At 40.4% G+C, this 17,105-nt stretch overlaps 1 protein-coding gene across 4 annotated transcripts in view; it reads right to left on the minus strand.

Annotated features, from left to right (window-relative positions):
* Positions 1-14,532, minus strand: part of LOC123976870 (serine/threonine kinase 11 interacting protein) — a 27,391-nt gene extending 12,859 nt beyond the window's left edge. For 2 of the 4 annotated variants that reach the window (XM_046059258.1, XM_046059250.1), the window contains exons 1-20: positions 14,381-14,532; positions 14,070-14,137; positions 12,687-12,889; positions 12,367-12,441; positions 12,124-12,219; positions 11,785-11,892; positions 11,622-11,693; positions 11,382-11,511; positions 10,858-10,961; positions 10,645-10,734; positions 8,942-8,983; positions 8,499-8,666; positions 8,242-8,323; positions 7,508-8,011; positions 7,099-7,319; positions 6,830-6,940; positions 5,447-5,690; positions 3,786-3,889; positions 3,408-3,657; positions 1,163-1,275 (exon numbers count right to left, since the gene is read on the minus strand). In XM_046059258.1, the coding sequence (XP_045915214.1) occupies positions 1,163-1,275; positions 3,408-3,657; positions 3,786-3,889; positions 5,447-5,690; positions 6,830-6,940; positions 7,099-7,319; positions 7,508-8,011; positions 8,242-8,323; positions 8,499-8,666; positions 8,942-8,983; positions 10,645-10,734; positions 10,858-10,961; positions 11,382-11,511; positions 11,622-11,693; positions 11,785-11,892; positions 12,124-12,219; positions 12,367-12,441; positions 12,687-12,889; positions 14,070-14,136 (2,784 nt within the window). In that variant the 5' untranslated portion in view covers position 14,137; positions 14,381-14,532. Of the gene's footprint in view, positions 1-1,162; positions 1,276-3,407; positions 3,658-3,785; positions 3,890-5,446; positions 5,691-6,829; positions 6,941-7,098; positions 7,320-7,507; positions 8,012-8,241; positions 8,324-8,498; positions 8,667-8,941; positions 8,984-10,644; positions 10,735-10,857; positions 10,962-11,381; positions 11,512-11,621; positions 11,694-11,784; positions 11,893-12,113; positions 12,221-12,366; positions 12,442-12,686; positions 12,890-14,069; positions 14,138-14,380 lie in introns of those variants that run through there. The other 2 variants (XM_046059268.1, XM_046059275.1) reach the window with 2 other exon arrangements.
* Between the last annotated feature and the right edge of the window lie 2,573 nt (positions 14,533-17,105).

A 17,105-nucleotide genomic window follows, 5' to 3' on the forward strand; every position in this document is an offset into this window, starting at 1 on the left:
AACACTGAGTGACAGTGTGGGGGCACAAAACTAGTCAAAGAAGCTACAAAAACAAGAATATCGGTTGAATGGGCTCCCGGGAGATTTACAGACTGCGTTCATCTTGGCCGACTGTGATGAAACCGCAACTGAAGTATTGTAGGTCTTAAAGTTGTCACCACCCATTAAGTTGAAATCTTTTGGCCATCAGGAAGATATGTTAGAGGACTTATTGAAGCCACAATCACAAAAGAAACAATAACAGCGACATAAAAACATTGTACTGCTAAATTTGAGTGATCAGTCACAGGCCACCGTCACTGGAAAAATTCTGATTAAACAGAAAAGTCTGGCAGTGATACAACCAATAAAATACAATAATAAAACCATAAAGGCAGGGCTCAGTTGGAGAAAGGGGATGCAGCATATTTCAATTTACCTATCAGGGTTTAGTGACAGTTATGTAGGTCAATCCTGAGTGTTTAACTCTTAATAAAAAATAACTAAGGGTGTTTTCAAACAGTAGAGGAATTGATTGACATTTTGGAAAATATACTTTTTGCTTTCTTGCCGTGTGTTAGATAAGAGAATCAATAGAACTCTTGTGTCTGTCCACTAAATAAATAGTCAGCAGCAGTTTAGCTTAGCATAGCATAAAGACTGGAAACAGCTAACCTGGCTCTGTCCAAAGGTAACAAAATATGCATACCAGCACTTCTAAAATCTTGTGCAGACTACACGACTGTCAGTGTCGGCCGATCGCCGTGCTGTTCAGACTACACAGCTTGCCGTCTTGTGACATTCACACTACTTGACTGATCGGTGACGGGGTCACAGACTACACGAGCTGACACACAGTTGTTGAGTAGTTCACACAGCGACTGGCGACCGCTGATCGATCGCTGATTTACCCCAGATCACAGCCCGATGGTCCGAGCTCTGCAACCAGCAAATCGGGCTAAAAATCGTCCAGTGTAAACTAGGCTTAAAGCTCACTAATTCACATGCTTTATCTTGTTTGTTTAAACGGCACAAAAACTGTAGTGTAAAAAAGACAATTTGTGGTTGTATTTGTTGTGCCAGACTACTTCTTACCCTTAATTTGATTGTCGTCAAGAATGTTTTGTGTTAGAAATATGTGAGATTAGGGGCTTTAATACATGTGTGCCTTACTCTTACATACCTTGAGGAAAGAGTGAAGCTCCTCCTCCTCCTCCTCAAAGATCTCGACATCCAGGAAAAGCTGTAGCCGATGGTCCACTGCGTCGTAGTCCTCAGACAGTAGGTCCAAATCATCTACAGACACGAGGATAGTTTATCAGCCTTAAAATGACTCAAAGTGAATACATTTTTTTTGGTCCACCAATCCTTAATATCTTGCATTAATAACCATAGCCATAGTTTCCAGGCAGCAATGTGCAGACTTACATATTTCTTGGCTTTTATGACACCTGTGCCAGATTTTACTGCAGTAGACTGTGGCATTAGCCAACAGCCCTCACATAGAAAGGCATTTAAGAGCAATGAATCCGCCAATGAACAGCAATGGGGGTTATTTGAACATTGATAATTCGTTTTAGCTACTCAAAAATGACAGACCTGCACAGGCCAAAACAAAACCCAACTTCTTTCATTTGAGGAGAGTGCAAGGAGAGATCACTTGCACTCACGTTAAAGTCCCCACTGGATTATAAAAACATGAAACACACACAGGTTGATTTGTCTTTAGATACAAAGCACTTCTTCAGAAAATGAGAGCTTTGCCCCACAGCAATGGGTGCACTGTGTCACCAAAAAAAGACATTATATTAAGTGTCAATGTTTTAGAATGAGCATTTGTATACAGTGTGAGGCTGTGGTTTCAGAAGGACAGATTACATGGTATAGGAGGTGCAACTACAGTATTACAAAAAGAAGAAAAAAGACACACAAAGCTATTATTACGAATCAGCCCTCCCACTCTTAGGCTTTCATTCCTCTCCCATCACTTCCAGTAATGATTCCAATCTGTCTTATTGCACGGTTACCATATGGTTCATCTAAAAATGGCAGACAGATGTGTGTGTTTGGGGTGGGGGGGTGTGGGGTGGGGGGGTGCTGCCACAGAGATACAGACAGCTTCAGAGCATTTCTGCATCACACAATCCAGATCCAGATCCAAACACTTCCCATCTCTGTTCACTTTCAATTAAGACTTAAATATATCTTTAGGAAAGGAAATGAAGCTGATGTAAACAGTTTATACCACATGCCACAGTTGATGTGTTTTACCATATGTAGAATGTAGAATTCAAATCAAGTAATAGGATACCATTTATATTTCACTGTTGTTGGGGCGTTCCTCCAATAAACGTTTCCTGCCAACATCAGTGTTACTTTGGATGTAAAAAGTGTTCGGCTGACAAAATCTGTCTATTAATCGAATCCATTAAACCTTTTCATTTGTCAGTTTTTTGGATCCAGTTTCTGAAATGAGAGGACAAACTGCTTTCTTTGTTTTATATCACTGTAAATGCAAAATCGTTGGTTTTGGATGCCACTTTTGAAAGTTTTGGTAATTTTACATGAATTTTATACATCTGACCTATAGTCCATTCTCGAGTCGGTCACAAGTGGGTCAACTTTGTATAAAAGACATCAATTTGAAATGCAACAAAGTAGCACTTTGATTTTGAAGTTTCTTCTCTAAACCATTTTCAGCAGCGCAGCTGTTGTATAGCACTATTTATTTTTTTAATCAGGCCTATGTACATATGATGCTGTAAATAGTATAAATAGCGATAGCCAATAGAGCTTTAACTTCTGATGCAATGCTTTTAATGTTTACTAAATTTTATTTTATTTTTTTTAAAGGCAGCACCATAGTTGCCACTGTCTCCTCACTGTAAGAAGGTCCTGGGTCTAAATCCACTTAGAGGCAGACAGAATGGAGAAATACGCTGACGGGTGTTAAGTTGGTGTGTATGACCGTGACCTGCTGTCGGAGGGAAAACTTGGACCCTGAGGCTAGACCAGTTCGGAACGACTGCACTTAATGCGTGGTTGTAAAATTATAAATAATTTGTTGCAGCCCTAAAAACAGGGTCTGCATTGTTCACCAAGCTAGATTTACGACTTCATAAGGCATTTTCAAGACCACATAGAATGCAATTTAATACCTTATTTATGATCTTACTGCTCAAAACATTAAAGTATGATGGAAAACCTGTAGTGATGATATGGCCTATATTTATTAATAATTATATTAAACTTTTCAGTAGTTCCCAGCAGAACATAACAATAGTGAAATAATGAATTAAATTAATGTGACCTGGATTCAGATAAGTGGCAGAAAATGGATGGATTAATATGGAAAGTTTTTATAGAGTTTTGTAAATTAAATTTACATTCAATGATTTGTAACACACTGTAAAAAAGTATAAACCCACCATTCGGGGTGGATCTTCCTGCAGGTTGGGCTTGGACTTCAGGTGGTGTAGCGCCTGGAGTGCTGTAGTGGTAGCTCCCAGCCAGATCCTCTTTACTTTGGCACTCTGTGTTGTAGGAAAGGCTGGACGTATCACCCTGACCATCTCCGATGAAGAAGGAGCATCCCTGGACAGTGACGAAAGTGGTCTCTTCAGCAGTGGTGGCAGCTTCAAGGATAGGACTACTGCTGGCATCTGTGTATTCATCCTGCTGCGATACAGAGAAAACATGGACATGATGGGATTCTGGTTGAGCAATCTTGGAAATACATTACAGCAAAGGTGGAAAAAAGACCTACGAATACTCAGTGTTATATCAAGACATCCGTCCTCACTGACCTGCTTTGATGAGCAATGGATGGGCGTGCTGCTGTAAGGTGTTGACTGACTGGCCAGCTGCACCACATGATCGCTACCACATTCTGGACAGATATTACAGTTTCCTGAACAAAAAACAGATATGTATACAGGAAGTTATTTCCCAAAAGTTACATGTTGATGGTGTAAACTACTGACAAACAATAAACGGTGCTCCCCCTCATGGACTTATTCAGTTAATGCGGTAATTACCAACCCTGTCACAGCATGGTAACCTTGACATCTTTCATCAAAATATACAGTATAGTTTTGTTCAACTCCTATTGAAACCTATTGAGTCTATGTCTACTTAAGAGCATGACAGGACAGTTTAATGAGTGACAAGAAAATGGGCAGAAAACACACTTCATTCATCCCATTCTAATAAGTTTCATATGAGGAAGAAACTTTTTTTTTGGACCTGCAGGGCATGCATTTTTGTAACCAACAGGCAAACAAACGTCTCAGTTCAGACACACGCAAATGAAAACAGAATTTGTTGCCTGAAATTTCATCGGAGCAGCAGACTAAGCACATTAACAAAGGACCATGGTTCCAAGACATCCCCAAAACATCTGTAGAACAAAGGCTGTGCGCAGTCTGTGCGTGCCTGTGCAGGTCTAAATGTCAGGTTTGGTCAAAAGTCAGGGAGGTGGCTGCTGGAGCGAGGGTGCTATCTGTCTGCTGCTGATTAGAGAGGTGGGAACACAGCAGAGCAGGCTGCTTTGCAATAAAAGAAGAGATAACTCCTGGAATGCTTCACTCGAGCCCATCTGAAACCAAACGTTTGTTTTGGGAAAATATGCAGCCATGTACCGATGGGAGCCTGATAGCTAAGGAGGAGTCACCAAGAGGTTTGACGTCAAATTATAAACTTTTTGCATGGATGTGACAACATGCCAGGTGAAATCTGTGACCTTGTTGGGGTTTTTTTGTCTTTTCTGTCTTATCTCCAACTTTCAACAACCAGCTGACATTGACTAAATAAAGATGGAAAGTACATGTTTAAGTGGAAAAAATGTAAATGCAGGTAGTGCTTCTTTTTCTTTTAGGATGATCTAAAGTAGAGTATGTGAAGTATGACTCATCTGAGACTATGCGTGACTCAGCATGAGGGATGAATCAGAAAAAGGCTGTGGTGTGTGTGTGGAATACTTTGAACTAAAACTAAACATCACGTTGCTTAGGCAATGTTTTCACCCATGAGACGTGCTGAAAGTTTTCAGTTTTTTAAATTGCCAAATATTATTTCTTTTGGGTTTTTTACAGGTTTTTTGTTATTTTAAGATGCCTTATAACATCTGGTTAGTGACAACAGATGAAAAGCTGATGACTGCTACACTCTAAACACTTTTTTGTACGGTCTCCTACTTGAAGTTTAAAATGTACAGTTTTTCTGCTGATCAGTCGGCATTCACCACGTCAAATAAACACACAAAATGAAAAAAAAGAAAGGAAATGAAAACATGACTTTCACAAACTTGAACTTTTTAAAAGAGGTAACAAAGATTCAAGAAATGGAAAAAGATTAATGTTAAGTTACAAATAAAGAAGCATATACACATAACATAAGCTTCGTCATGTCTGTATTAGTCCAAATGTTGCTTGAGGGCTAATGGAAAAGTCTCATTTGTCACTCTCACCTTTGCTGTTGTCATCGCACTCTGCCTCAGTCAGCTCCTCCTCGTTCTTTTCTTCCACACCTTCTGGTCGCATCGCAGCCTCTCTCCTCCTCGCTCTCCCACCCGCCTCCTCCGCACTGTCCTCTCCTTGATGTGTGAACTCCGACCTACAGCGAAGGCACTGCAGGTGAACACAGCTTGGGCGGAGCTCAGAGTCACGCCGCTGGTTTTCCTCCACCACATGTGACAGCATGTCAGTCAGAGCCTAGTCAGCAAAAAGCAGTGTTTTTAAATGTAATAGTCTGAGCAATTTAAAAAAAGTTAATTTACTACCAAGAAAACTGATCAAGCAGGGACAATCGGGCATTATCTGAGCAAATAAGAAGCATGTCAGCTAAGAAAATATGGCCAAACTCGATTCTTTCTTTCACCTGCTGATGTGATATTCTGGTCATGGAAAAAAAGCTATATGCCCCTTCAAAACTTTGCAGCTGCAAACTAGGAACTAAGAGAGCTACAACAAGCTTTTCAAAGGGCCAAAATTCAGTAAGCCTCAAGAATAATTTGACAGGACACATAATAGCTGGCACTGTAGGACATAATGTGTCAGTGTTTCTGTAAACACTAGGACCATTTGTCTTGTGCCATGATGGTAGAGTTCAAGGTGTTCATTGTTTTTTTTATACTTGTCACTTCAGCTATGTGTGTGTTTATAAAACATAATTCATAAGTCCCTGACTGCTCACCACAAATATAAAAAAAGATGCATCACATACTGGAACTGAAACTTTCAGTGTTAAATGATATCTGGCAAACATTTGAAGTTGCACAATGCGAGAAGACCAAAGTCATAAACACGGTAGTAAAAATGGTACAGAGAGTGCTGCTGAAAGTTAACAGGATTTGAGTATGGGGAAGCCTGTCAGCATGACCAGACAGGACGTCCAAGAAGTCAGTGTGCCCTGTATATAATGCATATTATCATGCATGCGTGTGCGTGGATTAAAATCTCTGGGTTTTGTGTTTAACTCTTTCACATGAGTGTGAACCTGTGAGTCAAGGCTCAAGGTTTGTTTATTTGTCATATGTCACACACAGGCCTGCAAACTGAAATCAAAGTTGTAGCCTCCTTCAGGCTACAGATGCAGAACATAAAGTACATATATATTTATAATTAGAATAGAATGAAAACCTAAATCAAAACAATATAGACAGTTACTTATCCGACTAGATCTTCTTGACATGATACAAATTTTCCAATATTTTCCCCAAAAGAAATCTAATACCTTCCAGACAACAGGACTCAAGAATGTGTGTGTGTGTGTGTGTGTGTGTGTGTGTGTGTGTGTGTGTGTGTGTGTGTGTGTGTGTGTGCCTGCGTGCGTGCGTGCATGCGTTATTAACCTGCAGTGCCTCCAGTGGGTTGTCATCAAGCAGGACATAGCGTCTCCTCCTTTTCTCCCTGCTGATGTAGTCAAAGTGAAGCTCCACAGCTGGAAGCATCTCTTCTGACTCCTGAGAGAAAGAAAGAAAACTCAAATTGACAACTTGCAGAAACAATTTTCTTTTTACTTATACATATTAATGCCCTTAGAGCTGAGCGATTTCGCTGAAATCAATCACAGAATTAATGCAACAAACTGTGTTGCATCTAATCTAATTCCTCCCCTCACCCCTCGGGTCCAGCAAGCCTCTGTGGTCTCCACCCGAGCCAGGCTGCCTAGCTCCAGGCGGCATCTCTCCTGGCCGCGCTGCATGTCCACCTCCAGCACCAGGCCCTGTTTGATGCGCAGGAACACCTCCCCCCTCCTCCTCCTCCTCTCCCACTGGCCATCGCCATATTCTTCCTCTTTGTCAGATAAGACGCCCACAAGTAGTGGGTGACACAGATCCACTAACGAGAAAAAAAGAGAAAAGAAAGGAGTTCAGATGAGGAGGATAACCTTAAACACCTTTACCTCAGAAGAGATGCAAGGTCTATTTAAATGGAAGAAATACTGTACAACTGAGTTTACTGGCCTTAATACAGTATATAAGTCATGCCTGTCTCCTACTGATACTACATCATTTTGACTACCCTACCTCCCAGATCCTCCTCCTCTTCTTCTTCCTCCTTGGTATCTACACTCTCCCCTTTAGCAGACATTTGGGACTCTGGACTCGGCCCAGGTGAGCTCACCACTCCCTGGCTCACCACCGGGCCGTCCACCATGCTGTCATCCATGGTGGACTCTGTCTGCCGAGAGCTATGACCGTGCCACTGTAGGGTAGACTCTGTTTCCTGGTCTGCATCTGCGTCCGACGTCTCCAGCCTGGGCTCAGATGAAAGCAGAGGCAGGGGGAGGACCTCTTGGACTTCCAGGGACAGTGGAGAAGGCTGATGCCCAGGGCTGGGCCGGGTCGTGGTGTCGAGGCCGTTGGAGAGGGAATGACGGTGAGGAGTTGGCTGGTTGATGTTGACAGCAGTGGCGATGGTAGAAGGGGAGGCTCCATCTAGGTGATGTTGGTACCTCAGCCAGTCCTCACCCAGCTGATCTCTGAAGGTGGACATGCGCTCAATCTCCTGCTGGTGGAGAAGAACAATACCTAGAGGAGAGAATATATATATTAACATTTATGTTTAGATATTTATCTAACAGCTGAATATGCTTTAATATTGGTCACCAACACTACAAGTTGATAGTAGTTAAAACTATAAGTAGAAAACTTGGATAAAACAATAATAGTCAGTGAGAAAAGGGGGTTGAATTTAGATATTTGGTATAGCATCACACAAATATAGAATCACATTGGAAAGACATGCTTTTAAAACTCACCTTGTGTGGAGGAAAGCTGTCTGGGCTCATAATCTGTATCACTGGGTTCAGATATGCTGGCCCTCCGCACTTTCACCTTACTCTGAAACACAAATATGTCACAGCATTCAGTCTGTCAGTATCCACCAGTTTACATAGATAAATAAAATTAAAATCTTTTTAAAAGCAAAAATATAGTTACCATATAATAACTATTTCACATCACAGAGAAAGAGTACATAGCCGATTTAAACACTTAGAAGCAGTAGCTTTCTTACCCTGTTCTTCTTCCTCTGCATGTGTGAGACGCCTACTTCTCCAACTGACATGCTGTCACTGAGCTCCCCAGCACCACTGGACACTTCCTGGTTACTGCGTTCTGGTTGCTTGGCAACTGGAGGTGCAGTCTGGACCTGAACGATCAGCTGGCCTGCTTTTGGCAGAACCTGGAGAAGAGAGTGCTCTGAAATTACACTACTGTTAACGCAGAAAATCCAAAACGAGAAAATAGCATAGAACTATATATAAAATTGCATGATCACTTTCAATAACATACTCTACGTGTATATATAAATTACTATCATGCACCTGAATTTAACATTACATTTATATACTCAGAAATGTCTTTAGTATCAGATGCAGTATCCACAAACTCTCTAAAGACTTCAGAATCAAACAGTTTGCTTAAGTGGGATGATAATATATTGAATAAGAAACTTACTGATAACTCAGATGAAGACAGAGGGGTACCATTAAGTTTGAGCTAGAAAAAAACAGAAAAAGGAACATTGTTAAAGTGAAAAACAAACAAACAAAAAAAAACAATAAACAAAACAACAACTGAAAAACATGACTTGCCACTTTTTTCTAAAACAGTTTTTCAGCAGTTGCCACCAGGGGCCTATTGTTGACTTTCAACATTACAGTATATGTGACAGAAGTCCACAAGTCAGTGGGAGTCATGTAGAAACACCTTGTTTTTCACACGTTAGCCAGGAAGCTGTTTTTGAGCTGTTCTGTATCTGCACTTTCAGACAAATTAAGACATACAGTATAATGCCTTTGTTGATACAAAGCAGATGAGCCAACATCTGCTCTAACCGTAACAGTATATTTTAAGATCACAGCCTACTTTTGAAAATTTACAGCTTCCTACAAACTTGTTTTTTACCCCCTAATTCTCTGTTCTTAGACCAGGACATTATGTGATCTGCTTCCGTTTTAAACTGCTGCAAGGATCTGTTTTGTACTATACTTTTGTACTATAACTGCTATTATGCCACTGGTGCTTTTTTAATGCTACAACATTCTGCAAGTTTAAAAAGGTGGTATTATGCTCATTTTCAGGTTCAAAATCTTAATTAGGGGTTGCACCAGAACAGGTTTACATGGTTTAATTTTCAAAAAACAACATATTTTTCCTCATACTGCACATTGCTGCAGCTCCTCTTTTCACCCTGTGTTGTACGCTCCGCTCTTGAGCTACAGAGTGATGCATCTTACTTGTACAAAATCTTTGTTGGGAATTGCACATGCGCAGTTCGCAGGTAAGGACTACTAGACAATCAGAAGCACAGAAGGGCGGGTCGTAAGAAACAAGGTACTGTGATCCAAATCAAAGCCGCTTCAGACTGCGACCGTAACCTAGCAGATGGTATAAGTTAATCACAAGTCCACAACATCATTGTTCCACATCTTACCATCAGGACTAAACGTTGAACTGTTGCCGGTGTTCTGACGATCTCTGCTGCCTTGCCGAAAAATGCTATCAGCGCAAATCGATAGACTCGACTCTACTCGGCCCTGCTCTGATTTCTCACCTCAAAGCTTCTCAGAAGTGGATTTAGAGATGAAATTACATACGAAAACTGTAAGATATAAAACTTTCTGTTGCTGGCCTCTGTCTGGTGCACGCAATGATGATGCAGTGAATGGTGAATATTCTCTCTGACCAAGCAGCAGTCTGTCGTGTTTTCACGTTATATTTTAGTATCCCTCAGCTCGCTTGGAACCTTGAGGGAGGGGAGGTGAGGTGATACGTAAAAAAAAAAAGGTACAAAATTTCTACAATGGAAAACCAAACAAAGGCGAGTCCAGCCAAAGGGCCTCCGCTCAGACTAGCTTGGTTTGAGGGCGTGCCTGACCCCCGCTAGCTGCTTGGCAAGCTTTATGACACGTTTTCATTGTGACGTCACAAGTACAGGAAGTGAAGGGCTGGACTACAAACGAGATGTTTTCAAGCGGTTCAGAGCAGGGCTTTCTGTGGGAGATGGGAACTCTCCTTGGGCTTTTTCACTTTGCAAACCTGTTACATGCACAAAAAAAGATATATAACTCAAAAAAAGAGAGGGAAAAAACCAAAAAGTATAATACCACCTCTTTAAAGTTTTATGATATACACGTCTCGCTATAATTATTACTCACTCTAAGTTTTGCAGCCTTTGGGGAGAGATGTCGGACGGTGCAGTTGCGGTGGGTCTTCTGGAAGTACAGCGGGTTGCCTTCCAGGTTCAGCTATAAGAAGACATTATATTTTACAGTGTGTTGGTCTTTCTTGTACCTTAAGAAAATAAATATGTCCACTAAATGATATATTGGAGCCTTTGTGTGAGTATGTGTACGCATGTGTTTCCTTACTGTGTTGAGGCAATGCAGCAGGGAGAGGGGAGCCAGCTGTGAGTGCTCCAACAGGAGGTTGTAGGCCAGGTCTAAGTGCTGGAGTGAAGACAGCTGCTCAACACCTGTTTGATCAGACATCACATCAATGCAGGCAAATACTCTCTCAGACATGACATCAAGAATGTACAGAGTAAACAATATATGCACACAAATGCACATACATGGAATAAAAATAATCCTGCTGCTTAAATATCTAATTTGATAATGTTGCTCCACTCCCATCCGAACAGAAATTACAAACAGGAAGTTGTAAAGTCATCTAACTCTACACTGTGTGATGATAAACAATGTCTAAGGCAAACAGAAGGACGTGCAAAACAGTGGGAGGTGGGGGTCTTTGAGTTTGTGTATCTGCACGGTGATCAGCATTGTTTTTCTGATATAAAAAGGTGCCACTGGCTCACTCCTGTGTGTAAATGGATCGGCTGACTGCGTTTAAAGAACAAGATAAGAAGCTCTGCCTCTTTGTCAGTTTGCTCTACCATTTATAGTCTCCAGTTCATTATTCCTGAGGTTGAGAGTGAGAAGCTTGGCCCTGGCACTCAGGCCCAGCGTTGGCGCCCTCTGCAGGCAATTGTAGCCCAGGTTCAAGTGTTCCAGTTCACTCAAGGGCTGAGAGACAGCAATGGGGAAATGAGACACAGACAGTTGTAGAATAAGGAGTTGTCACAAGCAGAAAATGCATTTCTTAAACAAAGTTGTAATTATATTTAAACAGAAACCTTTAGAAATTCCGCACACTCCTGAATCTTGTTATGGCTTAAATCTAAAGACTTGAGGACGTTCAGTAAACCCTATGAAAGCAAGAAAAGAGGACATTCAAATGTGAAGATAACATGAGCTAATAAGCCCGGGCTTATGCACATGTGTGTATGTTTTTCTCACTAGTGACTGGTCAAGGCAGACAATGGAGTTGTAGCTAAAGTTGAGGGTGTGCAGTTCCAGCCAAGGCAGTGCAGAGCTCATGTCACCTCCACACAGGGAGAGTAGCTCCTAAACAACAGACACACATATCACCTTTGACAGACATGCCATACATACACTCAGAGACACTTGTTGATAAATTTGCTGCAAAAAGAGGGTACTTTTATTTATTTATTTATTATATTTCATGTTGCTTTTAAACTTTTACATATTTCCCTGTTGCTTTTATGTTTTATGTAAAGCACTTTGAAATACCTTGTTGTTAAAATGTGCTATACAAATAAACTTGCCTTGCCTTACCTCCAGGGAGCTGAGGCTCTTTGAACAGGTAAAGACTTCCAACTGGGAATAAATTCCTCTAAGTCCCTCTAGACAGTGGGGAGGAACTCGCTTCAGCTGGTAGGGAAAAGAGAGAAAAAAAGAGAGACAAAAATATATGTTTTCAGCAGATAGAATGGGGATGGAAACTGAGGAAAAAGCAGGGATGGAATAAAAGACACTGATGACAGAAATGAATGAATGTAGTCTGAGTTTATACTCTACCTCCAAACATTTCAAAGACTTGAATGGAAAGATTTTCACCACAGACTGAAGTCTCACCCCTGGTGGGTTGATGAGCTACATTTAAAAATTAAGACACACAACACGTATCAAATAACACCTCAGGCAGGGGTATAAGTAAAAAGATATGTAAGCAACTGTCACCACAATTCTGACCTCCCTGCAAAGGAAAGAAATTACTGACCCCAATGTGTCAACAAAATATTACAGAAAAAAAACATATTACAAACACAAAATTGTTTATTAAGTAAAAGTATGTCATGCTGAGACCACATGACCCAATCCCAAGGGCCCTTGCTCACCTTGAGGGAGATGGTCTTCTGCAGGACATCAAACAGGAACTGCAGCTGCAGCAGGGAAGCAGTGTCAGCAGGGTGGGAGGGCAGCGCAAGGAACCCATGCTGCTGGCTCCTGGACAGCAAGTACTGTTCAAACAGCCTGGTGAGCTGCTGCAAGTTGGCCGCCGGCAAGGTCAGTGTGCTGCTGCCATCCAGCACCAAGTCACCTGGAGGCCGGGAGAGACTAATCATTTAACTCTAGCATCCAATGTCAATCCACAGCAAATTCTAACAAGTGTTAAGCTTAAATTATATATCTAATGCACACACGGTCGACAGGTGCATAGGAAAATGAATGTGAAGGAAAAAGTAACGAACAAACGTTGTGGCTCTAAGGAACTCAGTGCTGACAGTGAGACAACTTTATTTTTTCATATAAACTACAATATCAAAAAAATAATGTGGGCATGCCATAGGGTAATCTTTTCTAAATGTACACGACAAGTATTATGAGACAAGCAAAGACAACAAAAAATCTGGGTGGACAAAGATGCTACAGCCACTTCTGAATATATATTAAATGTTCACTGTGCAATAAGACATTTCTAATTAGGACTGGACAATAAAAAAACAACAATTCCTAATAACAATCTAATAAATGTTTGATTTAATTCATTTTAATCACAAACTAGCACTTAAATTTAATATTGAGATATTTATTTTGTTGAGGAAAAGGGACTGAAAAAAAGATTTTACTTAATTTTATTGTGCATATTTGTGAAAAACATTAATCATAATTGTTTAGAATGTTCTACCTCAGATTTGTGAAGCGATTCACTGTGTTTGTCATGTTCTGACCATAAAGAACAGTTTAAAACCACAATTAACCGTCTGGTTTCTTCAACGTTCACTCAGGAGCAAAAAGAGGAATCGAAAGAAATAATTATTTGACATTTATGGTAAAATTATCGAAATAAAATGCTAAGAATGTTTTTTATTGTAATAACATTTTTGGCCATATCGCTCAGCGCTACTTCTAATTTTAGGAGCTGACACTACAAGTTAGCTACCACAACAAACAAGTGAGCTCAGACTAAGTCAGTCACGAAAAGTTGAAATGAACGAAGGGGCCATCAAACTCTGAATTAATGTAATTCACATAATAATTATCTCCATTTTGAGCAAGATCCAAGCAGGACCAAAGCATCAGATCTTCGGCCGTCTTCAGTGCCTGTCTGATGAGTACACCCACTGACACTGACACACAGCACCCTATTGTTTTGGTTGAATTGCGGGTGACAGGTAGCCCTAATAGACGTGACAAGACCCTTCTATCACCCAAACGTACTTGGTAATTTAACTACACTTGGGGTACAGTGAGTGTCTGTGTGTCACACCGTAACGTACCATCATTTCGGAGGAGCTGGGCCAAACTCTGTACCAGGGACGACTGGCCACTGTGAGATACAGCCATCCTGAAAGGTGCAAACAAGACATAATGTTAGCACAATATATCAACAGAAATAAACTACATGTACCCGCTTGATACATAACCGTTACATATCATATTTTAGCGAGTTATCGCAATTCGTGTAACTCTCGACGCATGTAAAGTAACATTAGCATTCACAACTATGCTCTTACTGCAGCTAACGTTAGCTCAGCTAATGTAAACTAGCCACCGGATTTCCTGGTTAGTTAAGTTAAAAACGACATACCTGTGCAGTGGCAGCCAAAACGTGGATAGCTAACATAAAGTTTTACTTCAAGTGGTCAGTATTAAAACATGTTATTTTTGTCAAACATGAAAACAAGACGTTTCATAGAGCAGTGGACAGTGATGCTGACATCCTTTCGTCACATGACATACTGCTGCCTAAAACCTCTATGGTGGCCCCGTTTTACCAAAAAGGACAGTCACTCAAATACTGTTAAATGTCCAATAAAGGACCACATTACAGATATTTATTTAAATGTTTTTTAAAAGTGTTGCCTATAATTACAGTTTCATGTCTTCTGATTAAAATACACAAAAAGAAGAAACCGCCACAAGCTGACGCAAACTGAGAAAAATGCCTTTTCGTCAGTGTTTTCTCTCTCCTGACCATAGACTCAACAAATGCTATCTTATGTTACAAACGTATGAATATAATATATATATATATATATATATATATATAAATATCAAAACGAAATTCCAACCTTTAACATTAGCTTAATCTCAAAATCACACTAAATTAGGACATGCCTGTGCTGCTTTGTCATTGTGGGTTAAGGGAATTACTCTTAATTAATTACTGCAGGTGGCCACTGGGTGGCGCACTCTAGCAAGGATCCCAGACTTCACAGCACATACACATGGCAACATGAGTGCAAATGAAAACGTCAAATTGAGTCCTCACAACGACCAGCAAAAACACTGAATCCATTCCATCATTCATACTTTAGAAGAACGAGCACCTTGCATGGGTGGTTATCATGATAGTGTTTTGTTCTTTTTGCAGCCTTAAGCAAACATTTGGTCTACATATGTTTCAACCCTAAAGCCAGAAACATTTTTCTAATCTTGAATGTATGGATTCAACAAAGGTCAATACTAGACCTTTTGTGCTTCTCAGCTTTTAACACACAAGCAGTAAGGCACAGGCTTCTTGGTGGCAGAGGTTTTAATAAATGCCAGCTGCCAAATCTACCAGACCACATCTGCCTGTTGGCACCATGGTTGGGACATGTTGGTCAAACCATATCCGAGTCATGGCACCACTAAAAAACGGAGCTGGGTAAACGGTTGGCTGGCTGGCCAAGCAATGTGAGTGTTATTTATACTTACTTTGCATGGCTGCACAAAGTGTACTGATTTCTAGATAAAACATCTTAATCTGAAAGTCTGATTTCAATATGTGCTGCACTTAGAAAAACACATATTATGCAAAATAGCAAACATGTTTGTAAAACTTCTTATTTCATGAAACACCTAGAAGCTATTGCTGTGAAGGTATCAAATTTGTTACAGGAAAAACAGTAACGTCAGAATAGTGTATTATGCTGACTTCAGCATATAGCCCTGCTGCGAAATTCAACTGCACTCTAAAATTGTTAAACCTAACTCAACAATATTACGAGAGCGGTTTTTAACAGGTCTTCATTTTGTTTCACAGGGGAATACGTAACGTTGTGGCTCCATAACAGATACTTCCCAAAGATTTGCACGACCAAATAAAGCAAGAACTTTCCTAATTTGCCCATGCATCACTTGTTGCTAGGCAGCAAACAAACACACTCACATTTGGGCACACAAACTCACCAAGAACTCGCATACAAAAAAACACACTAGCATTTTTCCGTTTGGGGCTTGTGATGCGAACATTTCCATGTAAGGATTTATGTACTGTAATTTGGTAAACATTTCCATTCGAGTGAGATGCTGCACACCAGTTGGTTAACTGTGCATGCATGAATGACAGTTTTCTTACCCATATGAACTCATGCAGTAATGCATTCAAACAAAAACTGTTAGTTGTTGTTGTAAGTGTGGCCTGTATATCTTCATTTTATACAGGGCCTCTAATCAGATGATAAATTACTTTTCCAATCCCCCTCCTCGTTGCCTCTACTTATCTCATCAGTAGTCCAAGCAAAGGGAGCCTTAATTAAGCGTAATCAAAGCCAAACACTAAACAGTGCGCTCATTCATTATCAAAGTCTGACAAATGCACACGAGGATGTCTTTAGGGACCTCTTTTAGTTGATAAGAACACGGGATAGAGCCAAAATTGCAGTAATACGATACTTTGTTTTGTTTGCTTTAGGAATATGCATTTTGGATTTAGAGACAGTTGTGAAAGTATTAAGCCTATGACGCAAGATAAACTGAGTTTTAAAGACACTACAATCTTTGAAACTTCTTACTTTTAAACAGGCTGCTGCCATTGTTGCAGTCAGACCCCCAGAAGGCCTGCTGCAAGGCTTAGCAGCTCAAAATAATAATAGTCAATGTGTTTTATACTATTTATGGGCTGTGTGGCTACAATGGACACTTATAGCCTGCTTCAGATGAGCTAACTCACTGTGTATTGGTGTGAGCCATCCTGTGCACATGTTCAGGCCAACCGCTGTATGTTTCTATGCTATATCGAGTGTTTCTTATGTTTCTATGTGTTTTTAGGCTTGCTGCAACACAAAATGCCCACTTGTGACAAATAGTAAATTGAATTGAATTGAACTGAAAATGGATGAAGTGCAGTGTTACATACATTATTTTGCCTAATTTGTGGTTTATGTCACCACTGGATCGATCAGGACTGAGATATTTGACACATTCTGGTTATTGTGGACTGAGGCAGAATATCTAGTGGAATAAGTAATGTTTCCAGTTGTGTCTTTGGTAACTGGTTAATAGTCATTTAGTGTTAGCAAAAGTTTACCTCTCACTCAAGAGACACA

The sequence above is a fragment of the Micropterus dolomieu genome, linkage group LG01 (assembly GCF_021292245.1).
Source record: "Micropterus dolomieu isolate WLL.071019.BEF.003 ecotype Adirondacks linkage group LG01, ASM2129224v1, whole genome shotgun sequence".
NCBI classification, from domain to species: domain Eukaryota; kingdom Metazoa; phylum Chordata; class Actinopteri; order Centrarchiformes; family Centrarchidae; genus Micropterus; species Micropterus dolomieu.